The sequence below is a fragment of the Moschus berezovskii genome, chromosome X (genome assembly GCF_049115385.1).
Source record: "Moschus berezovskii isolate FMDL1 chromosome X, NW_MosBer_1.0, whole genome shotgun sequence".
NCBI lineage: Eukaryota > Metazoa > Chordata > Mammalia > Artiodactyla > Moschidae > Moschus > Moschus berezovskii.
In genome coordinates, this window is record NC_142488.1 from 97,402,005 (window position 1) to 97,427,985 (window position 25,981).

Sequence of the window (25,981 nt, forward strand, 5' to 3'; positions counted from 1 at the left end):
TAGTTGTTTGTTTCCATTTCTATAAAACTTTCCCATACTTCTGTTCCCCATCTAACTAGGACCAGACAACTGCCAAAATCCAAAATCCATGTTCTTATACTAATGCTTGGTTATAATCTTCAAAGAGATGAATGTCCCTCATTCCCTTATCCCCAGAAATACATGATTCACTGGGCTGGAACTGGGGATTCAGTCTGATCAAAGATCAATTCTGCCTTAGGGTCTATTAAACCAAATGCTTTTTGAAAGGACAAGGAAAACACATTCAAAATAATACTTGACATATGTCTCTTGGTTGTGTAACAATGGATAATTAAACTGGGTAGCTCAATGAAATTGTACCTGGAAAGCTTATCAAATTTAAAGTATTACTGGTCATATAAGTTATACAAGTAGTAATTATAGAACCTTAGACTTTTTTCTTCTCCTCCAGTCATCAGCAATGGGAGCCATGGGACCTGGAAATATTGGACCACCAAAAAGAGAAGAGAATAAAGGTAAGTTATACTATAAGAAGTATAGCATGTAGATCAATATAATCAGTATACTCTCTTCTTTGGGAGCAAAATTATAGGGAGAGTAATGCTAACACTAGCACTTATCAACAATGAACTCAAATAATTGTGGGGATGATGAACAGCTATTTACATATAAAGATGCAGTTTTTACTCTGTGTTGCAGGTAAGTTGTTTTTCTAGTAGTTGAAGTTAATTTGCCTTGAGTTATTCACATTTTGGGGCATATTTCCTGAGATGAAAAAACAAGAAAGTCCATGTAGTTAGAGAACTTTTTTTATTATTTAGGGTCTAGTTACCAAGATGCTTAGCTTCTTCACCTTCTATGCTGCTGTATTCTGGCAGTTTCACAGAATTCATTCATTAATTCATTAAATACATATTTGTTGAGAGCCTATTATGTACCAAGTAGAATGGTCATCTCTGAGACTACAGTGGAGATCAAAATAGAGTCATTTCCCCCTTTGAACAAATAGTCTTCTGGAAAACACAATAAAAGAAATAACTACAATATTTCATCTCATGTTGAAAAACATAAATTAAAGCCCATGGGGTGACTTATAAAGTCATGGGTCCAATAAACTAGAATAAATATTTTTTGGATGTTTTACTTGTGTTTTACTTGTACATTTTCACAGAGTTGAATATTTTACACAACTTAAAAAATCTAGAAAGTTCTAATTCTATTGGTCATGATCCCAGTTACCAGAGGATGGACTGGGAAAGGAAATGAAGTACTTAGGTAATTGTAACAAATTTTGTCTGGAAAAATGTTTAAAATAATGACTAAAATTATGTCTGAGTGGACAATTTTAAAATTTCAGTAGTTATTATTCTACATACTCAAGAGTTTATTTGCCTTATTCAAGAGATATTCACTTCATAGAAGACTAGTTCAAATTTGGATGTATTTCTGTGCTGCCTGTATTTCTTATAATGTTATGTCTAATAATCCTGAAATTCTGAGAACAATGAGTCATACGTAAAACTTTATATATAAAACTGTAATTATGCTTTACAAAGCCCATGTTAGATAGACACAGATCATTTCAAAAGAACTGGCAGAACTGAAAACCTGACAATCAGGTACATTTCTGGGAATGCTTGAAAGACTCAAAATACTGTTCTGTACCTAATGTGGGTTGCCATTTGCTGCCCCGATAGTTGGAACAAATTTAAGCTAGGGTTTTGCATGCTTATTTACTTTTAAACATTCAAATATGACATGTAGAAACCCAGGAACATGCTCAATTTGACATAAAAGACAAGTAAGAGAGATTTTCTTTAGAGCTTACGTCTACATGAGGAAAATACTGGATTAAAAACAATCATTGTCTCAACTGTTTCCAATTTCTTTCACTGATAGAATTTTTAAAGAATTATGTCAGGCTTGCATGGAGAAGGTATTGAAGGGCTTTTATATAACAAAACTTCAGTTCAGTCGCTCAGTCATGTCTGACTCTTTGCTACCCCGTGGACTGCAGCATGCCAGGCTTCCCTGTCCATCACCAACTCCCAGAACTTGCTCAGACTCATGTCCATTGAGTTGGTGATGTCATCCAACCATCTCATCCTCTGTTGTCCCCTTCTCTTGCCTTCAATAATATAGCTAAGTACGAGATAAAATATTTCTACCCAAATCATCTTGATTGCATGTTTGATTTGTTCTTTGATGTAAAAATATTTTACATATGATCCTATCTGTTTCTGAAAAACAGTGTAATATTTCTTTGCACATATGTTGTGCAATATATTATATATAATATATATTTTATATTAAATGTTATTTTATGTACTAAATATTTATATATTATATGTTTTATATGTGTATATATATATATTTGTAGATATGCACACATATACAGAGAGAGACTAGGAAGATATACACCAGAATGCTATCATTGACTATCTATGAGTGGTTGGATTGTAGATTATTTTATTTTCTTCTTTTTTGCTTATATATCTCTTCCAAATTTTCTACATATATTATTACAACTCTTCAGTGTATTGGTTGTGTGTTAATTAAAAACTTTAAGTCAATTGTTACTAATTTAGCTTCTTTTGACCAAAAAACAAGCTAGTGATTACAAATAGAAAATGTTTCACTCTAGTGATCCCAAATTTAATGTGAAGAAGGACAGGAGGAATTTCAAGGGATAAAAGGGGCAGGAGCTTCAGCTTTATCTCCCCTTTCTTCACAGTCATCCCTCAAACTAGTAGTGAAAATTGTGAAGAAATCTGGAATCCAGAGGAAGTTTCAGAAGGAGCAGAGCATCGTGATACCTGGGATGTTAGAGACACACCAGAGTAAGTCAAAAGAAGTCAGGAACATGTTTGGAATTTTAAGTTAGAGTTGTCATCTAATACTGTTCTATTTTTGACAAGATTCACAACGTAATCTCTACCACATAAAAGGTAAAACTGTGGGGACACACAGAAAGCGTGTGTAATTGATTATTTTTTTCCTTTTAGAGCAGAAACAAATAATAAAACATAGTACCTTTCAGTTATTATCTAGCAAAAGATGAAAAATACAGTCACTTCCATTATAAATTTATATTTAGTATCATTTAGTTATATAGTGTGTAAGTACCACTGGGTAAAGCCAGCCAGTTAAATTACAAGCATCCATACAAACTAAATTGTTATACCATGTTTTTGTGTCAAAGACCTGTTTTTAATTACTCGGTGTTCCATAATCTGAGTAAAATGCTATGTTCTTCCACCAATTATCAGCTGTTACCTGGACTTATTTACTACTTATTTTAGTATTGTGTTTAGTATATTTTGTAGGCAGGATTAAAGGCTTGCTTTTTAGTCTTTTCAATAGGAATCATAAATATGAATTTTAGAATTATCATAAAAAGCCTTGCATACTAATAAATGAAATCACTCATTCTTTTAAGAATTAAAGTATGTTTACATACATAATTGAAATTAATGATTAAATACACTAAACTTTAAATATATGTAAAAAAATCTTATGTAAATATATGTAAATAAAATCTTGGTTGAATATTTAGAATAGCTTGAAAAACAAAGGCAATACTTATTGAATTATAATGTACTTTAGAATTTATTGAAAACTTCTATGGTAAGTGATCTGAGAAATTTTCTAATTCCGACTGTAAAACTGTGTCCAATATTTAAAAAAAAAAAACTTATGCTTCTATCTTCTACCTCAGTTCTGAAAATAGAAGCAGTGGGAGGCTGCAGATAATTAACTGGAAAAAAGTAGTCAACTTTCAAATAAACAATGTTTTAGAAAAAGTAAATTTCATAAAAAGAGAAATCAAAGAGATTTTAAAACATTTCTGTCTGCATCTTAAATATCAAGGGAGTGAATCCCAGGTTATGTTTATACAGTGCCCACACATTCCTGTGAAAGGTAAGAATTAAATCATTCCTTGTCATATAGTTTAGTGAATGTCAAACAGCCATATGTGGCAAGCTTCAAATCTGAGTAAATTTTTACTTTTCATCCTGATATTTGATGTTCTGTCAAAAGAATATCCCTCAAAACTTTAAATGAACAAGAACTCCGGTCAGGATGTGAAGAAAATTGCTTTATAAGATTTTTTAATCTTTATTTTCTATCTTATGCAAATACATTTCAAAATGTTCTAATTGATAAAGAACAAAATGGATAGAGAATGGGAACAGGCAGATCACAAAAGAAGAATCACAAGTTACCAAATAAAAATAGTAAGGAGCTGAGCTAAGTCACTGACCTTAGAGAGAAGTATAAGGGTCTTTATCTGAGAGATATTTGAAGGAAGATTTGGTGTTTGATTAGATATGATGAATAAGAGGAAAACATCAAAGATGATGCTGAGATTACTCACTTGGGTGACTGGGTGAAGAGTGAAGCCATTAACTGCGATTGGGAATGTAGTGAAGTAGAAGTGGTGGGAGTTTGATTTTGGGTGTGTGGATTGTGAGGTGCCGTGGGACCTTCAGGCAAATATATATAGAAGGCAGTTGGAAAATTGCATCTGGAGATGAGGGGAAGGGCAACAGCTAGAGCAAATCCATGTGGGAGTCCAGGGCATGTAGATCAATATCTTTCTGTTTTGTTTTAACCTGGCTTCACCTGTGTAAATACCTGGGAGCTGTTATAGTCTATTAAGAAAAAAAGTGTTCCATCTCAAAATGCTGTTTACTCTTAGTCCTGTTCCAACTCAGAGAAATCCCTCTTTCATCCTTGGGTATTCCGGTTCGCAAGTGGTCAGAAATTCAATGTTGTCCTTTACTCTTTCTATCCAGAGATTTGCCATTTCTTCATTAGAGTAGAATTAAACAGACAAGATTATGTGTAAATGTTTGCTGACTTCATTCCATCTAAAAAGATAGGGTTCATTTATGGCTGGGGGTTTCTATAAACCACTGTATCCCTATGGTCCCAAATTTGGGGCCTAGGAAAGATTTGTGGATTGTCTTATGTGAGGTAAAATACCAGGAAAATCATTTGCTGAAATAAGGATTCTGTAGATTCTAAACACTATAGTTGTAGCTGTGCTGTCCACATGATCAATATTTCTACTGTAGAATTTTTGAGGTGGAAAAGACAATAGAGATCATTTAGTTCAGACCCACCCTTTTCCATAAATTGTACAAATCTAGAAGCTGAGACCACATGAGTTTGGGACTTGTCCAAGATCACACAGTTAATGACAGAAAGAGTACTAAGCCTGGATTTTTCTCACTCTACTCTGTGGCTTAAAGTTGGCAGAAGGTTTCTTTCTATCCATGAAACCCTGGATTATGGGCCCACTATTCTTCTGAGCCATTGTTTTCCAGGAAAGGACCTTCCTTTTTTCTTCTACTTTTACTGTTTGTATAGCTCTGAAACAGTTAAGTTTTATTTTTAGACAATTAAGTATATACAACATAAATCCTACTTTACAGTTTTAGGTATTTTTGACTAAATTTCTGACTTCTATTTTCTTTATGTTTTGCTACATGCCTTAAAAACTGCAAACATTTTATTTATTTTGTCCTTTTATTTTTTGTAATAACATGTTCTCATAAGTTTCTGGTTTTCTGCTCTGAGACAGGAAATTGCTCTTTCATTTGAGTCTCTGTATCACTGGCTTTTTTTCAGATATGAAATTGTATTCAAACAGCAGGTGGGAACAGAAGATATGTTCCTAGGATTGACCAGAAAGGATGCGTCAACTGCATGTTGCAAGGATTTAGTGGTAAGCCTCTCCCCTCTTCCCCATTTTCCATATGACCATTATAGTTAAATTGACTGTTATACAAGGCTGTAATAATCTCAGATATGCAGATGACACTACCCTTATGGCAGAAAGTGAAGAGGAACTCAAAAGCCTCTTGATGAAAGTGAGAGAGGAGAGTGAAAAGGTTGGCTTGAAGCTCAACATTCAGAAAACTAAGATCATGGCATCTGGTCCCATCACTTCATGGGAAATAGATGGAAAAACAGTGGAAACAGTGTCGGACTTTATTTTTTGGGGCTCCAAAATCACTGCAGATGCTGATTGCAGCCATGAAATTAAAAGACGCTTACTCCTTGGAAGGAAAGTTATCACCAACCTTGATAATATATTAAAAAGCAGAGACATTACTTTGCCGACAAAGGTCCATCTAGTCAAGGCTATGGTTTTTCCCGTGGTCATGTATGGATGTAAGAGTTGGACTGTGAAGAAAGCTGATCGCCAAAGAATTGATGCTTTTGAACTGTAGTGTTGGAGAAGACTCTTGGGAGTCCCTTGGACTGCAAGGAGATCCAACCAGTCCATTCTAAAGGAGATCAATCCTGGGTGTTCATTGGAAGGACTGATGCTAAAGCTGAAACTGCAATACTTTGGCCACCTCATGTGACGAGTTGACTCACTGGAAAAGACTCTGATGCTGGGAAAGGTTGGGGGCGGGAGGAGAAGGGGACGACAGAGAATGAGATGGCTGGATGGCATCACAGACTCTGTGGACATGAGTTTGAGTGAACTCCGGGAGTTGGTGATGGACAGGGAGTCCTGGCGTGCTGTGATTCATGGGGTCGCAGAGAGTCGGACACGACTGAGCTACTGAACTGAACTGAAGCCCTTTAAAAATAGTGGTTGCTATGTTTGCAGCACTAAGGGAATAATAGAATAGACTATTTGTTTAAAATTGGTAAACATGTACAAAATAAAATAAGTTTACACGTGTGGATAAGATTTACAAATAGATAGAATCATATGATGTAACACTATTTCTAGCCTAGTAACACCACCTAATCTGGACTGAATTTTCTTTCATCCTAGCTCTGTCCTATCCATACCATCTGATTGGTTATTAATTTCTGATGAGTTGACAGTCAATCAGAATGAAATGTTTCCTTCCCTGAATCTGTCTTATCTCTTATATCTGTATCTTTTAATGACTAAGCTTATATTAGGGAATATAAAAGGGGATTTTTTTCCCCTTAAATTTTGGATCTGAACTACTGACTTAACACTCTAAAAAGACATCCAAAATGTTGCTTGGCTCCCTTATCTGAATGACGTACAGCATGTTGGAGAGCATCCTTTGCCAAGCAAAGGATGTTTGTTTCTGTGTAACAATAGCGATACCAGTGATATCAGTGAGACTACCTTATTGGATCTAACCAAGAGTGTGAACTGCAACTCACTTTAGCAATTACACTAGTAATTCTGGTGTTTGGTGCTGGGAGTTTATTTTTTGAGAGTAGAGTCTGTGCATCTGTATTTTCCCATCCCTCTCTTAGAATACTACTCTATGACATAGAATACTGAGGTGCCCATGCTGCTGCTGCTGCTAAGTTGCTTCAGTCGTGTCCGACTCTGTGTGACCCCATAGACGGAAGCCCACCAGGCTCCCCCATCCCTGGGATTCTCCAGGCAAGAACATTGGAGTGGGTTGCCATTTCCTTCTCCAATGCATGAAACTGAAAAGTGAAAGTGAAGTCGCTCAGTTATGTCCAACTCTTCACGACCCCATGGACTACAGCCTACCAGGCTCCTCCACCCATGGGATTTTCCAGGCAACAGTACTGGAGTGGGGTGAGGTGCCCATAGGAAATGCTTAATATTTTTCCTTAAGCAAATGGTAAATGGATTATCTTTTGCATAAATTTCAGGTTTTCTCTTATTAACAAAATCTAAGACATTCAATTGGATCAAATAACATAATGGGAATAGCATCTTTAAGGACCTCAGGAGATTTTTCAAACTCTAATGAGTTAGGTTTCAAGTGATCTTGAAGTAATTAGCTCCCAGGGTTTTACCAGTAATATTCAAATTTCTCTCTTAAATGACTGTAAGATTATGTTTTTGATGTTTGATATTGCGAATTACTCTAAACTCTAAAGAAATTTTAGGCCCTAAATAAATAAAACTGTTGTGAGCCTTTCCATTTCCCTCATGAAAATTGCTACTAGCATTAATAATAAAGGTATTCTGAGTGAAGAATCTTGGAAACTAAATCACATCTCAGAATAGGAGTGTATAGTTTATCTGAAACAGGTATGTACAGAAAAAGACTTGATCTCCCCCTCTAACGATCTTATAATTGATTGGAGAAATAAAACTAGCATAAATTAACTCGTTTTATTATTAACAATTATGCTCTGTGTTGATGATTGTAATTTTACCAGGAGTTCAGAAGGTTTGGACAAGACATGAACACCTTTGAATGCAACAAATGTAATATTTGTTCATGCTATGGCACTTCACCACATGTATAGCATTCTTTTTATTCATGCATTCAATCTTTAAATACTTGCTGAATACTACTGCTTATTAGGCACTGTCCTTAAGTATTAGGGATGCAAAGACAAATAATAAACAGTCAATTACCATCAAGGAATTTATAGTTAAGGGGATGGAAACCTAATAAATCATTGTAGTTCAATGTGGTAAGTACATATTTAGAGGCATATACCGAGTGTGTGGTGACAAAGTAGAAAGGGATCGATGCTGGGTGGATAGGATTTCTCCAGTGGACAACATTCCAAGAAGAGCATTCCAAGCAGAAGAAAGAGCACATGGCAAGGTATCCAGGCATGAAATGGCATGGCCTATTTGGGTAAGCATTGAGTGTAAGCAAGAAGACAGAATAATTGTGGACAGTGGTGTACTGGTAAGCTGTCTCTCAAAAAAGAAAAAAAAAAACAATCTGTAGCTTGAATTTTATGATGACATCCACTGTCATTACTTAACCCCACTGGGAAGGCTCCAACTGCAGAGGTTGATGACCTCATCTCAAATATTTCTTGCACAAATTTTAAGCTTAGTATTTCTGTTGATAACATGGCATTTTCTCAACTCTAAGACATCATCAAATTATAGATATACCATTTGTTTAGTAACAAAAGAAAAATAGGTATCAGTTCAGTTCAGTCGCTCAGTCGTGTCCGACTCTTTGCAACCCCATGAATCACAGCACGCCAGGCTTCCCTGTCCATCACCAACTCCCAGAGTTCACACAGCCTCATGTCCATCTAGTCGGTGATGCCATCCAGCCATCTCATTCTCTGTCGTCCCCTTCTCCTCCCGCCCCCAATCCCTCCCAGCATCAGAGCCTTTTCCAGTGAGTCAACTCGTCGCATGAAGTGGCCAAAGTATTGGAGTTTCAGCTTTAGCATTAGTCCTTCCAATGAACACCCAGGACTGGTCTCCTTTAGAATGGACTGGTTGGATCTCCTTGCAGTCCAAGGGACTCTCAAGAGTCTTCTCCAGCACCACAGTTCAAAAGCATCAATTCTTCGGCGATCAGCTTTCTTCACAGTCCAACTCTCACATCCATACATGACCACTGGAAAAGCCATAGCCTTGACTAGACGGACCTTGGTTGGCAAAGTAATGTCTCTGCTTTTTAATATGCTACCTAGGTTGGTCATAACTTTCCTTCCAAGGAGTAAGCGTCTTTTAATTTCATGGCTGCAATCAGCATCTGCAGTGATTTTGGAGCCCCCCAAAATAAAGTCTGACACTGTTTCCACTGTTTTTCCATCTATTTCCCATGAAGTGATGGGACCAGATGCCATGATCTTTGTTTTCTGAACGTTGAACGCACCTTAGAATTAGCTAAATATGATGTTTGGGGCCTGGATCTGATCTCTATGTAACAATCTGACACAGAGACTTTAAGAAGAAGCCCTGTGCTAAAGCTGAGGAAGGTACTGGGTTGTCCAAAAAGTTTGTTCATGTTTTCCATCACATCTTGCAGACAAACCTCAATGAACTTCTTGGCCAACCCAATAATAGGACCATAAACAATCTATTTAAATACAAGGACTGATTTGGAGTTTAAAAATTTATAAGAACCACCTTTCCTTTACCCTTTCCAGACTCCAAATAAGAAATCAAGATTTATGAGTCCTAAATCAAATAGTGAGTCCTAAACAAAAATCAGAGTTAGGAATATGTATGTTTTCAGCAAACCTTACATCCTTTCCTTCTAACCCCAACCAGAGAGTTCCATTATCCAAATTATGCCTGCTGCTCCAATTCTGAGTTTGTAGCTACCAAGCTTCCCTTGCCTTAATCTATATTTAGGCATCTTATTTTTAAATAAAAATTGTGTGTATTTAAAGCACATAATATGTTGATTTGATATACATAGACATAGTGAAATGATTCCTACAGTCAAGCTGATTAACATACCATCTCCTTGCCTACCATTTGTGTGTGTGTGTGTGTGTGTGTGTGTGGTGAGAGCACCTTAAGTCTACTCTCTTAGCAATTTACCAGTATTCAATACAGCATTATCAACTATTATCATCATGCTGTACATTAATTTAAGAGCTAGAACTAAGCCAGTGGTTTGCATGTTTGTTTTATTTTGGGTTGCCAACCCTTTTCTTCAAGCAAAATTCTATGAGAAAGCCAAACATATAAAACAAATGCTGCTGCCTTAGTTAAAAGGGTACTATCATCCATGACCCAGCTCCTAGGAGAAAAAATTGGGCTCTTTGGAACAGTTTGAAAGATGTTGATTTAGGATTTCCTCCTTATATTACAGTTGAGAAAATAAGGTCAAGCTTACAAGGTCTTTTATACTAACATAAGAGAGTCTAGAGGGCCTTTTCTCCTAGATGGTATGCATGTTTTTCTTTAATCCTCATGAGTAGAATCCTTCTATTTTATTTTATCTTAAATCATATTTTATCTTTTATACTCCCCATTCCTCCCCACAAGACTTCTACTATAATGGATTTGATACATATCATTGAATACATATTTATCATTGTTTTCTGTAATTTTTAAAATTCAGCACATACTTGTTGAGCATTTACTGTAGGCCAGACACTTGACATGCAGTGTTGAACAAAATAAATATAAGGTTCTCCTTCTCTCCAGGTGATTACTGTTAAGAGATCAAACAGTCCATAAGCAGCACAGATTTTCATAGATCCATCCAATAAGGAAATAAGCCCCAAAGGATATAGATTATGATTTACACAAATGGCATAAGCAGAATCAGCATGGTGTCAGATCTCCATGTCCCTTTGCCCCACAGGACGACAGTGAACTACAGGAGCCTGATGACAGGTAACATGAGTAGTGAGACACTCTTGCTGAAGAACCAACTTTAGGCTGCAGCTAAGCTGTTTATAGCCTGCATCTATACCCAGGGAAAGGGAGGTGGAAAGTCCTTTGCTTTGTTGGAACCTCATGACAGCCTCTTGAAAGATAGGGAGCTTCCCACAAAGTAGAAAGACAGAAAGAAACAGCCTTGAGACAGCTCCTCACAAGACCGCCTGTCTTCTCAGGCTCCAAGAGAATTACAGGATGTTCTGCCAAGACCTCGGGCAGACTGCAGCTGTGCCTTGCCTACATGGCCTAGGTGAATAGTGCAAGATTGCCAGAGTGCCATAGTGGAGCCACTTCTGTACATTTATGGTCCATAAATAAAAGTTTTTATCCTTACTGTTTTCACTTAACATGATATAATAACAACAAACAATTGATACAATGCTTACTATGTGCCAGGCATTTCCCTAAGGACTTTGCACATAGTAACTCATTAATCTCCACACCAAAACTCTATGAAATAAGTGCTATTATTCCTGTTTTACAAATACAGTTCCTGAAGCACAAGGAAGTTAAGTAACTTGCTTAAGGTCATGCATTTAGACTCTGGCAGAACTACAGTTTGAACCTAGGCCCAGTGTGAATTTGATAGAAGTGTATGCACAGTGATCTGATGACATTTGAGGGACATAATGGTTTGCCAGGTTGGAGCTAAGAAGCGTAAATAGGGTGAGCAAAGGTGTAGTGCTGTGAAAGTATAATATACAATGTGTTTTGAGAACTATTTGTAATGGTCTTCGAGGCCCAGAATTCTTTGGCATGGAGTAATAAAACAGAATACCCAGCTTAGAGCTAGTTGTAAAAGTCTTTGAATATCATACCATATGTTACAGACTGAATTGTGTCCCCCTCAATTTGTATATTGAAACCCTAACTCCCAACGTGATGGTATTCAGAGATAGAGCCTTTGGCAGGTAACTAGGTTTAGATGAGGTCACGTGGATAGGGCCATCATGATGATATTAGTGCCCTTATAAAAGAGACACCAGAGCGCTTTCTCTGCTGGTTTTCTATCCCTGCCATGTGAGCATAATGAAAAGGTAGCCATCTATAAGCCAGAAAGAGAGCTCTCACCAGAAGCCAATCATGCTGGGATGCCTGACATACTCAGACTTCCAGTCTATAGTACTTTGTTATGGTAGCCTGAGCAGACTCAGATGCCATGAAATTTGGACTTACTGTGGGATTTAGAGTTCTTAGACGTTTTAAAGTGGGTGAGTTAAATGAGTAGATGTATATTTCAAAACAACTCTATTTTGGCAGATTATGGTGGAGAATTTGGTGGAGATTATGGTGAGAGATGAGTGTGAGTTTGGGAGACTGGTGATAGGAAAACCAGCTGATAGTCAATCGCATTAGTTCAGGTAAGAGAAATAAGAGCCTGGACTTTGGCTGTGGGGACAGAGAGGAAAAAATTGATTCAGTAGACATTTTGGAGATACAGTTGACTCTTGAACAGTGTGGGGGTTTGGGGTACCTACACTCCATACAGTCAAAAATCTAATTCTGACTTTATAGTTGGAACTCTACATCTGTGAATCTGCACCCATGGATTCAGCCAACTGCAGATGTGTAGTCCTGTAGTATGTATTTATTTAAAAAAAAAATACACAGATAAGTGGACCCACACAGTTCAAACTCAATGTTGTTCAAGGATCAATTGTAGTACTTTTTGAATTAATTAATTAATTTATGGCTGTGCAAGGTCTTTGTTGCCACGTGGGCTTTTTTTTTTTTAATAGTTGTGGTGAGCAGGGTCTCCTTTTCGTTGCAGTGTGCAGTCTTCTCACTGAGGTGGTTTCTCTTGTAGCGGAGCATGGGCTTTAAGTGGGCAGGCTTCAGTAGTTGTGGTGTGTGGGCTACGTTGCTCTGCAGCAAGTGGGATCTTCCCAGACAGGGATCGGACCTGTGTTTCCTGCATAGGCAGGCGGATTCTTTACCACTGAGCCACCAGGGAAGCTCTCAATTGTAGTGTTGATAGTATTTAGAAAGTGGTCGAATGTGATGTGTAAGGGAGAAACAGGAGTCAGATTTCTAGCTTGGGTGACTGGCATTAATCAAGATATGGGAAGGTAAAGTGGTTTATATCTGGATAGCAGACTTATGTTTTTTAATTCATATTTGCTCATCTGAATTTTCTATATTTTTTATAACTACTCTGTATTACTTCTGGAATGAGAGTAAACAAAGGGTGGTTTTGTTTGTTGTTTAGGGATCGGGTATGGAGTGCAAAAGAAAGAAGACAAAATTCTAGAACAAAAATATTAAGTTTGAGCTATACTGAGTTTGAAATGCAAATATGTATGGAATTCAAAAATAGAGACTAGAGATGTTGATTTTCAGATTGGTGTTTGTTCTCTGTAGGGGTTAGAATATACTACCACAGACAGCCACACAGGCTTTGCGTATGGCTTGGAATGAAGTAGAACTGTTTTTAAGTAGTAAGTGTGTGTGTTTGGAGAGGGGGAAATATGAAGGGGCTTATACTGCAAGGAGATCCAACCAGTCCATTCTAAAGGAGATCAATCCTGGATGTTCATTGGAGGGACTGATGCTAAAGCTGAAACTGCAATACTTTGGCCACCTCATGCGACGAGTTGACTCACTGGAAAAGACTCTGATGCTGGGAAAGGTTGGGGGTGGGAGGAGAAGGGGACGACAGAGAATGAGATGGCTGGATGACATCACCGACTCTGTGGACATGAGTTTGAGTGTACTCTGGGAGTTGGTGATGGACAGGGAGGCCTGGCGTGCTGTGATTCATGGGGTCGCGGAGAGTCGGACACGACTGAGCGACTGAACTGAACTGAACTGAACTAGGAAACTTGAAGAAATGGGACTAATTGAAGACAGAATAGATGACCCTTGGGAAGGCTCAACAGTCAGAGACAAAGTTCAAATAGACATTGTAAATTCTCAGTCAATTTCCAGGCTAAGTATTGAAAACTGAGAGACGTTAGCCCAACGAAATGAGGTTGGAATTGTGGCATGGCTTTAGAGATACAAACAATGATGGTGGAGAAGCCAGGAAACTGTCATAGAAGCAAGGTGAGAAGAATGGGAGCCTGCCTACCCCTGACAAACAGGGATGACTGTGGTACCTGACCTCTTGGGTGCCAGCTTGGGAGTGTGAAAAAGGAATTTTAGGTATTAAAGATGTGTAAGGAGGCCTCCCCATAGGACTGTTGATGGCAGGAATGAGGATGGGTGCAGTGAAGAGGTAGGTCAGTGGATTTCCATCTTTACCCATGGGTGTTTAACAGCGCACTATCTCTAAAATCCAAAAATGAATGACTAGGTTTCTTGATTTTCTGCCAAATGACCCATCATTTGTTCTAGGAGCAGGGACAAGCCAGCAGATGGCTTCATACTCTTTTTGAGCTGCAATGGATACATAATATTTTGGTGCTCCTACTATAATGGATCTCTATTGATAAGGGAACATGCTGATGTGACTTTAAAAACAAGCCATTAAGCCTGTTTTTATTTTTCATTGTCATGTCCTCACTGGGATATGAGCCTTACTCCATCTCTAAATCTAACTGGGAATGGACTAAGAGTCAGGGATAGGATGGGAGTCAGTCACCATCTGGCAGACACAATCAAAAGTCACATGTTTATCACACGTATTCATCTCAGAAAGAACTAGCAATCATTCTGAGCAAAGTGTCTGCAAATCCTCTGAGAATTCACTTGTTTTTTGAATGGTATGCTTCTCAAATCCCGATTTCTCTCTTAAGGTTAAAACAGTCATTTTCATTTACTTCTTATAAATAAATAGATTTGGCTGCTTGATAATGAAATGGATTCTCTTTTCCATTTATAATTCTGGAGAATGGACACCTTTTTTTCTAGGCTTTCTGATTCTGCCAACTTTACTTGATTGGTTATATATCAGACTGTGTGGCAGGGAGAAAGATATTTGAGCTGTAATACAATTCCTCATTATCAGCTCCAGGCAGCACAGTAAACCTTCAATTAAATTTCTAATAGTTCTTTCAGTAATATACATACATTATAGTTAATATCATAATATTTTTCCATAATGATGGTAGGGGGATGAATACCTCCTTAATAGCTAATCTATCTGTATAGACTTAATATATATTTAATGATGGAAATTATATATATTTAAAGTTTTAAATAATACCAAAATTAGTAGAGTTGAAAATAAAAGTCCCCTATAAGACTTCCCTCGGAGAAGGCCGTGGCACCCCACTCCAATACTCTTGCCTGGAAAATCCCATGGACGGAGAAGTCTGGTGGGGTCCATGGGGTCGCTAAGGGTCGGACATGACTGAGTGACTTCACTTTCACTTTTCACTTTCATGCTTTGGAGAAGGAAATGGCAACCCACTCCAGTATTCTTGCCTGAAGAATCCCAGGGACAGGGGAGCCTGGTGGGCTGCCGTCTATGGGGACGCACAGAGTCGGACACGACTGAAGTGACTTAGCAGCAGCAGCAGCATAAGACTTCCCTACTGGTCCAGTAGTTAAGACTCCTCACTCCCACTGCAGGGAATACAAGTTTGATCCTTGGTTAGGGAAGATCCCACAAGCTGCAGTATGTAGCCAAAAAAAAAAAGTTCCCTGTAATGAGAAAGGTATAGATAGAGAGAGAGAGAGAGAGAGGGAGGGAGTTTGAGATGGGCTTAAGGTCATGGATTAAATAAGGGTGAAAGATGTCCTATGTATATTATTTGGTAGCAAAATCAGTAATTTCACATTTTGATTATGTCATTTGAAGGAGGTTTCATCAAATATTTTAATTATATGGTCCAGAATTCTTGAACCAGAACTGAAAGAACCTTCTGAAACCATGCAAGCAGATTCACAGATAGACCATAGGAAATATAAATATTTGAGGGATGGATAAAGGAAAGGAACAGAAAAGGATATGCAGAGATGGGGAAAACCATAATAGTATCTACTGCTGCAGAGAAGTAAAGCAAGATTAAGAAGTCTTTGGTGATTTTTGAAAGAGAGCAGCTTCAGAGGCATGATAGTGGTTAACACTGGGTTGCAGAAAGCTGAGAAGTGGATAGGAAATGAGGGAGAGAAGGCAGTAAATATAGATTATTCTTTGAGACAGTTTACCAGTGAAAGGGAGGAGAGAGAGGAGATGGGTGGTAAAGAGGAGGCCTGGTTTAGGGATTTTTAAAAGAATACTTTTCAGTTAATGACAGGGATCCATTCACTTACTCATGTAATATTTATTGAGTGGCTACTATGTGTCATTAGACTTAATGAACAAACGATAAAGAAGTAGTCATGGTACCGGCCCTTAGGGGACTTCTAGAATTGGGTAGGGGCTACTCAGGTGACTCAGTGGTAAAGAATCTGCCTGCCAATGCAACAGATGCAAGAGACTCGGGTTTGATCCCTGGCTGGGGAAGATCCCCTGGAGTAGGAAATGGCAACCCACTCCAGTGTTCTTGCTTGGAAAATTCCATGGACAGAGTAACCAGGCAAGGCTGCAGTCCATGGGGATGGAAGGAGTCGAACACGACTGAGCGTGCACACAGAAATGGGTAAAGGCATTTTTTGCTACAGGATGTTATTGACCTTTAGTACTCAGGGGCCAGGGATTCTCTAAATCCAGCAATAAGAGAAACGATCCTAAAAAATGAAGAGTTGTCCTAGACAAAATTAGAAAAAGAGAGGTTGAAGACATGAGAATGACCACTCAGCAATATTCTACCCTGTTGATTACTCCTTCCTTCTTTTTTTTTGAATACAGAAGTATTTATTTTAATAAACTTTATATTTAGAATAGAATTTTAATCTGTCTACTCACAAAACCTAATTCAAAACATGATACATTTATCTCTCTAGCTGATTTGAGGTTACTCTTTTACAAACAGTACTCAAACTGTAATTGTTTTGTATTAAGACTAGAAATGCAAAAAAGCAAAATGGCTGTCTGAGGAGGCCTTACAAATAGCTGTGAAAGAAGAGAAGCGAAAAGGAAAGATATAAGCATCTGAATGCAGAGTTCCAAAGAATAGCAAGAAGAGATAAGAAAGCCTTCCTCAGCGATCAATGCAAAGAAATAGAGGGAAACAACAGAATGGGAAAAACAAGAGATCTCTTTAAGAAAATTAGAGATACCAAGGGAACATTTCATGCAAAGATGGGCTCGATAAAGGACAGAAATGGTATGGACCTAACAGAAGCAGAAGATATTAAGAAGAGGTGGCAAGAATACACAGAAGAACTGACAAAAAAGATCTTCACGACCAAGATAGTCACAATAACATGATCACTGACCTAGAGCCAGACATCTTGGAATGTGAAGTCAAGTGGGCCTTAGAAAGCATCACTGCGAACAAAGCTAGTGGAGGTGATGGAATTCCAGTTGAGCTATTTCAAGTCTTGAAAGATGATGCTGTGAAAGTGCTGCACTCAATATGCCAGCAAATTTGGAAAACTCAGCAGTGGCCACAGGACTGGAAAATGTCAGTCTTCATTCCAATCCCAAAGAAAGGCAATGCCAAAGAATGCTCAAACTACCGCACAATTGCACTCATCTCACACGCTAGTAAAGTCATGCTCAAAATTCTCCAAGCCAGGCTTCAGCAATATGTGAACTGTGAACTCCCAGATGTTCAAGCAGGTTTTAGAAAAGGCAGAGGCACCAGAGATCAAATTGCCAACATCCGCTGGATCATGGAGAGAGCAAGAGAGTTCCAGAGAAACATCTATTTCTGCTTCATTGACTATGCCAAGCCTTTGACTGTGTGGATCACAATAAACTGTGGAACATTCTGAAAGAGATGGGAATCCAAGACCACCTGACCTGCCTCTTGAGAAACCTGTATGCAGGTCAGGAAGCAACAGTCAGAACTGTACATGGAACAACAGACTGGTTCCAAATAGGAAAAGGAGTACGTCAAGGCTGTATATTGTCACCTTGCTTATTTAACTTATACGCAGAGTACATCATGAGGAACGCTGGGCTGGAAGAAGCGCAAGCTGGAATCAAGATTGCCGGGAGAAATATCAATAACCTCAGATATGCAGATGACACCACCCTTATGGCAGAAAGTGAAGAGAAACTCAAAAGCCTCTTGATGAAAGTGAGAGAGGTGAGTGAAAAGGTTGTCTTGAAGCTCAACATTCAGAAAACAAAGATCATGGCATCTGGTTCCATCACTTCATGGGAAATAGATGGAAAAACAGTGGAAACAGTGTCAGACTTTATTTTTTGGGGCTCCAAAATCACTGCAGATGCTGATTGCAGCCATGAAATTAAAAGACGCTTACTCCTTGGAAGGAAAGTTATGATCAACCTTGATAGTATATTAAAAAGCAGAGACATTACTTTGCCGACAAAGGTCCGTCTAGTCAAGGCTATGGTTTTTCCCGTGGTCATGTATGGATGTGAGAGTTGGACTGTGAAGAAAGCTGATCGCCGAAGAATTGATGCTTTTGAACTGTGGTGCTGGAGAAGACTCTTGAGAGTCCCTTGGACTGCAAGGAGATCCAACCAGTCCATTCTAAAGGAGACCAGTCCTGGGTGTTCATTGGAAGGACTGATGCTAAAGCTGAAACTCCAATACTTTGGCCACCTCTTGCGACGAGTTGACTCACTGGAAAAGGCTCTGATGCTGGGAGGGATTGGGGGCGGGAGGAGAATGGGACGACCGAGAATGAGATGGCTGGATGGCATCACCGACTCTGTGGACATGAGTTTGAGTGAACTCCGGGAGTTGGTGATGGACAGGGAGGCCTGGCGTGCTGTGATTCATGGGGTCGCGGAGAGTCGGACACGACTGAGCGAGTGAGCTGACTGACTGATTGAACTAAATGAAGTCTATTTTATCAGAAAACATTTCCCTTTAATCTTAAAGAGTGCTTTTTTCGATGCATATTACGGGATGCTCGGGGCTGGTATGCGGGGATGACCCAGAGGGAGGATAAGGGGAGGAGGGAGGTGGGAGGGGGGTTCGGGAAGGGGAACTCATGTACACCTGGGGCGGATTCATGTCAATGTATGGTAAAACCAACCAATATAATATTGTAAAATAATTAGCCTCCAATAAAAAAAAGTAAAAAAAAAAAGTAAAAATAATAAAATGAAGGCACCGACAAGAACTACTTTCAGATGGTACAGAATTTCTTATTTCTGAAAGACTCTGTGGTTGACCACTTTTTCATTAGTTCCCTGTAGCAAGACACTTTCTATTTTACTCTCAACACTTTTTTTCTCTTTAATGACCTCACTCTCCTGGTTTTCCTCCAAAATCTCTGGACATCCCTCATCTCCCTTGCTTCCAGGTCACTGGCTGTTCTCCTGCCTGAAGTTCTCTAGGGCTCTGAAAAAGATCTATGTATTATTTCTCCAATATCTTTCTATCTAGTCCCATGGTTTTAAATGCTGTTTATCTGTATAGTCTAAATCTCTTCAGTGAGCTTCAGATTCCTATAACCAATCTCTCACTTGACATCTCCCACTTGTTTAATAGGTAGTGCAAACCTAAACATGTCCAAAACAGAACTCTTGTCTTCCCCAAGCTTATTTCCTATTGATCTTCCTCATCTCAAGAGAAGACAACATTCATACAATTACACAAGCTAAAAATATAAATCATTCCTTATTTCTCTTCTCTTTATACCTCACGTGAAATTCATCAACAAGTCTTATTGGCTCTGGTTTCAAAATATATTCTATCCATCTAATTGTTATGACCACAACTTCCATCATCTTTCAGACCACCATCACCTCTCAACTGGACCATTATGATTCTCTTTTGATTCACCTCCCTGCTCCCACTATTGCTTCTTTGGAAACTTCCCACAGTGTCCAGAGAAATCCTTTTAAGAAATGTATCACATCACTCCTTTACTCAGAACTCCCGATAGATTCTTATTGCACTTAAGACAAAATCCAAATTCTATATCTTAATCCTTGAGGTCTTAGATGATCGGCCCCTGCATACTCTTCACTTTCATCTAATGCCACATTTTCTTCCTTGTTCATTATGTTCTAGCCTTGTTCTTTCTGTTCCTTCCGTATGTCAAGTTATTTCCTGATTCTTGCTCTTCACTCCAGTTGGAAGGCTCTTCCTTCAGTTCAGTTCAGTTCAGTTGTACAATCATGTCTGACTCTACAACCCCATGGACTGCAGCACGCCAGGCCTCCCTCTCCATCACCAACTCCCGGAGTTTACTCAAACTTATGTCCATTGAGTTGGTGATGCCATCCAACCATCTCACCCTCTGTCGTCCCCTTCTCCTCCTGCCTTCAATCTTTCCTAACATCAGGGTCTTTTCCAATGAGTCAGTTCTTCTCATCAGGTGGCCAAAGTATTGGAGTTTCAGCTTCAGCATCTGTCCTTCCAATGAATATTCAGGACTGATTTCCTTTAGGATGGACTGGTGGCTCTCCTTGCAGTCCAAGGGACTCTCAAGAGTCTTCTCCAACACCACAGTTCAAAAGCATCAATTCTTTGGTGCTCAGATGTCTTTATAGTTCAACTCTCACATCCATACATGACTACTGGAAAAACCACAGCTTTGACTGGCAAAGTGATGTCTCTGCTTTTTAATATGCTGTCTAGGTTGATCATAACTTTCCTTCCAAGGAGCAAGTGTCTTTTAATTTCATGGCTGAAGTCACCATCTGCAGTGATTTTGGAGCCCCCCAAAATAAACTCTGTCACTGTTTCCACTGTTTCCCCATCTATTTGCCATGAAGTGATGGGACCAGATGCCATGATCTTAGTTTTCTGAATGTTGAGTTTAAGTCAACATTTTCACTCTCCCCTTTCACTTTCATCAAGAGGCTCTTTAGTTCTTCTTCGCTTTCTGCCATAAGGGTGGTGTCATCTGCATATCTGAGATTATTGATATTTCTCCCAGCAATCTTGATTCCAGCTTGTGCTTCATCCAGCCCAGTGTTTCTCATGATATACTCTGCATATAAGTTAAATAAGCAGGGTGATAATTTAAAGCCTTGAGGTACTCCTTTCCCAATTTGGAACCAGTCTGTTGTTCCATGTCCGCTTCTAACTGTTACTTCTTGGCCTGCATACAGATTTCTCAGAAGGCAGGTCAGGTGACCTGGTATTCCCATCTCTTTAAGAATTTTCCACAGTTTGTTGTGATCCACACAGTCAAAGGCTTTGGCATAGTCAATAAAGCAGAAGTAGACAATTTTCTGGAACTCATTTGCTTTTTCGATGATCCAATGGATGTTGGGAATTTGGTCTCTGGTTCCTCTGCCTTTTCTAAACCTAGCTTGAACATCTGGAAGTTCATGGATCGTGTATTGTTTAAGCCTGTCTTGGAGAATTTTGAGCATTTTCTCACGTGTGAGATGAGTGCAATTGTGTGGTAGTTTGAGCATTCTTTGGCATTTCCTTTCTTTGGGATTGGAATGAAAACTGACCTTTTCCAGTCCTGTGGCCACTGCTGAGTTTTCCAAATTTGCTGGCATATTGAGTGCAGCACTTTGACAGCATCATCTTTTAGGATTTGAAATAGCTCAACTGGTATTCCATCACCGCCACTAGCTTTGTTCGTAGTGATCCTTCCTAAGGCCCACTCAACTTCACACTCCAGGATGTCTGACTCTAAGTGAGTGATCATACCATCATGATTATCTGGGTCATGAAGATCTTTTTTTGTATAGCTCTTCTGTGTATTCTTGCCACCTCTTCTTAATATCTTCTGCCTCTGTTGGGTCCATACCATTTCTATCCTTTATTGTGCCTATATTTGCATGAAATGTTCCCTTGGTATCTCTAATTTTCTTGAAGAGATCTCTAGTCTTTCCCATTCTATCGTTTTCCTCTATTTCTTTGCATTGATCACTGAGGAAGGTTTTCCTATCTCTCCTTGCTCTTCTTTGGAACTCTGCATTCAAATGCTTATATCTTTCCTTTTCTCCTTTACCTTTAGCTTCTCTTCTTTTCTCAGCTATTTTTAAGGCCTCCTCAGACAACCATTTTGCCTTTTTGCATTTTTTTTTCCTTGGGGATGGTCTTGATCCCTGCCTCCTGTACAATGTCATGAACCTCTGTCCATAGTTCTTCAGGCACTCTATCATATCTAATCCCTTGTATCTATTTCTCAGTTCTACTATATAATCATAAGGGATTTGATTTAGGTCATATCGGAATGGTCTAGTGGTTTTCCCTACCTTATTCAATTTCAGTCTGAATTTTTGGCAATACGGAGTTCATGATCTGAGGCACAGTCAACTCCCAGTCTCATTTTTGCTGACTGTATAGAGCTTCTCCATCTTTGGCTATAAAGAATATAATCAATCTGATTTCGGTGTTGACCATCTGTTGATGTCCATTTGTAGAGTCTTCTGTTGTTGGAAGTGGGTGTTTGCTATGACCAGCGTGTTTTTTTGGCAAAACTCTATTAGCCTTTGCCCTGCTTCATTCTGTACTCCAAAACCAAATCTGCCTGTTGCTCCAGGTATTTCTTGACTTCCTACTTTTGCATTCCAGTCCCCTATTATGAAAAGGACATCTTTTTTTGGTGTTAGTTCTAGAAGGTCTTGTAGGTCTTCATAGAACTGTTCAACTTCAACTTCTTCAGCATTACTGGTCAGAGTACTGACTTGGATTACTGTGATATTGAATGGTTTGCTTTGGAAAGGAACAGACATAATTCTGTTGTTTTTGAGATTGCATCCAAATACTGCATTTCAGACACTTTTGTTGACTATGATGGCTACTCCATTTCTTCTAAGGGATTCTTGCCCACAGTAGTAGATGTAGTGGTCATCTGAGTTAGATTCACCCATTCCAGTCCATTCCAGTTCGCTGATTCCTAAAATGTCAACGTTCACTCTTGCATCTCCTTTTTGACTACTTCCAATTTGCCTTGATTCATGGACCTAACATTCCAGGTTCCTATGCAATACTGCTCTTTACAGCATCAGACTTCACTTCTATCACCAGTCATATCCACAACTGGGTGTTGGTTTTGCTTTGGCTCCTTCTCTTCATTCTTTCTGGAGTTATTTCTCCACTCTTCTCCAGTAGCATAATGGGCACCTATCGACCTGGGGAGTTCATCTTTCAGTGTCCTATCTTTTTGCCTTTTCATACTGTTCATGGGGATCTCAAGGCAAGAATACTGAAGTGGTTTGCCATTCCCTTCTCCAGGGGACCATGTTTTGTCAGCACTCTCTACCATGACCTGTCCATCTTGGGTGGCCCTACATGGCATGGCTCATAGTTTCATTGAATTAGACAAGGTTGTGGTCTATGTGATCAGTTTGGTTAGTTTTCTCTGATTGTGGTTTTTAGTCTGCCTGCCCTCTGATGGAGAAGGATAAGAGACTTATGCAAGCTTCCTGATGGGAGATACTGACTGAGGGGGAAACTGGGTCTTGTTCTGATGGGCGGGGCTGTGCTCAGTATATCTTAAATCCATCTGTTGACGGGTGAAGCTGTGTTCCCTCCATGTTGTTTATGTGGGACCAAACTATGGTGGAGGTAATGAAGATAATGGCGACCTCCTTCAAAAGGTCCCACGGATGCACTGCTACACTCAATGCCCCCAACCCTGCAGCAGGCCACCGCCGACCCATGCCTCCACCAGAGACTCGTGGACACTCCCAGACAAGTCTGGGTCAGTCTCATGTGGAGTCACTGCTCCTTTCTCCTGGTCCTGGTGCACACAAGCTTCTGTTTGTGTCCTCCAGGAGTCTGTTTGCCCAGTCCTGTGTAAGTTCTGGCAGCTCTGTGGTGAGGTTAATGGCGACCTCCTCGAAGAGCGCTTATGCCATACCCAGGTCTGTTTTACCCAGAGCCCCTGCCCCTGCAGCAGTCCACTGCTGACCCGCACCTCCTCAGGAGACACCCAAACTCAGTTCTGTCTCAGTCTCTATGGGGTCTTTGGGTCCTGGTGCACACAAGGTTTGTTTGAGCCCTCTCAGCGTCTCTGGCAGGTATTGGGTTTGATTCTAAACACTATTTCACCCCTCCTACCGTCTTGCTTGGAAGGACTGGGGGCGGGAGGAGATGGGGACGAGAGAGAATGAGATGGCTGGATGGCATCACCAGCTCGATGGACATGAGTTTGAGTGAACTCCAGGAGTTGGTGATGGACAGGGAGGCCTGGCGTGCTGTGATTCATGGAGTCGCAAAGAGTCGGACATAACTGAGCGACTGAACTGACTGACCGTCTTGCTGGGGCTTCTCCTTTGCCCTTGGACATGGGGTATCTCCTCACAGTTGCTCCAGGGCCACACAGCCGCTGCAGCTTCAGCACTGCACAGCCACTGCCGCTCTTCCTTCAGATAATAATAATTTTACCTCCTAATTCTTTCCTCCTTCTTAATAAATCTTCTTTCCCTGGAGAAGGAAACGGTAACCCACTCCAGTATTCTTGCCTGGAGAATCCCATGGACGGAGAAGCCTGGTAGGCTACAGTCCATGGGGTCGCAAAGAGTCGGACACGACTGAGCGACAGAACGGAACGGAACGGAATGGAACGGAACGGAATTCTTTCCTATTGAATTGCATGAGTTAGTACCTCCAGAACTATGTTACATAATAGTAGTAAATAATGGTTTTACTTCTTATTTCTCCCCTTTAGAATATTTCTGATTTTTCCTCATTCACCCTGATACTAACTTTTGTGTTGTGTGTTAAGAACCTGTTCATCTATTCTGATTGATCAAATGCCTTTTTAATGTTTATGGAGATCTATGATATTTTTACTTTTGATCTATTGGTAAATTCAGTTTCTTAATATTGAAACATCTTTGTATAAATTCATTTACTCAACACATATTTATTGATTACCTGTGATATTCCAGGTACTGTTCTAAGCATTGAGATCCCATAGTAATAAACAAAACACAAATATCACTGTATTCACAAAGCATACTTTCAGTGGGAGAGTAAATGAAAAAAATAAATGCATAAATTGTATTTTACATTGTAAGGTGATTAATGCTATGAAGGGGAAAAAGCAAGGGGAAGTGACAGGGTGTACTAGGGTAGCTAGTGGCTATAGTTTTAAATACTGTGATCAGGGAAGACCTTACTGAGAAGGCAATTTGTGCAAAGACTTGAAGGCATCTCTCCCCATCAGGAAGTGAGGCTAGGATGCTGGAAAGTTTATCTAAGTGGATATTTAAATCACCAGTGCTTAAGATACCAGATTCATGGGGTTACAAAGAGTTGGACACGACTGAGTGACTGAACTGAACTGAACTGAATGTTAGAAATATCAATAGAGAACAGAGAACTATTCTTAGAGAAAAAGGTGTAGGAGATCTGACTCAGGAATTGGTAGGTGATACCAACAACGAGGGTAATTGGTGGTATAGTATCATGAGAAACACTGGGCTGGAAGAAGCACAGGCTGGAGTCAAGATTGCCGGGAGAAATATCAATAACCTCAGATATGCAGATGACACCACCCTTATGGCAGAAAGTGAAGAGGAACTCAAAAGCCTCTTGATGAAAGTGAAAGAGGAGAGTGAAAAGGTTGGCTTAAAGCTCAACATTCAGAAAACTAAGATCATGGCATCTGGTCCCATCACTTCATGGGAAATAGATGGGGAAACAGTGTCAGACTTTATTTTTTTGGGCTCCAAAATCACTGCAGATGGTGACTGCAGCCATGAAATTTAAAGAAACTTACTCCTTGGAAGAAAAACTATGACCAACCTAGGTAGCATATTAAAAGCAGAGACATTACTTTGCCAAACAAGGTCCGTCTAGTCAAGGCTATGGTTTTTCCAGTGGTCATGTATGGATGTGAGAGTTGGACTGTGAAGAAAGCTGATTGCTGAAGAATTGATGCTTTTGAACTGTGATGTTGGAGAAGACTCTTGAGAGTCCCTTGGACTGCAAGGAGATCCAACCAGTCCATCCTAAAGGAGATCAATCCTGGGTGTTCATTGGAAGGACTGATGCTGAAGCT

General features: G+C 39.5%; 1 protein-coding gene across 1 annotated transcript in view; it reads left to right on the top strand.

The window, feature by feature from the left end:
- Nucleotides 1-25,981, top strand: part of DNAAF6 (dynein axonemal assembly factor 6) — a 48,482-nt gene that overhangs the window by 10,464 nt on the left and 12,037 nt on the right. Inside the window, exons 3-5 of the mRNA XM_055393399.1 lie at nucleotides 434-497; nucleotides 2,717-2,822; nucleotides 5,620-5,716. Coding sequence (XP_055249374.1) covers nucleotides 434-497; nucleotides 2,717-2,822; nucleotides 5,620-5,716 — 267 coding nt within the window. The remainder of the gene's footprint in view (nucleotides 1-433; nucleotides 498-2,716; nucleotides 2,823-5,619; nucleotides 5,717-25,981) is intronic.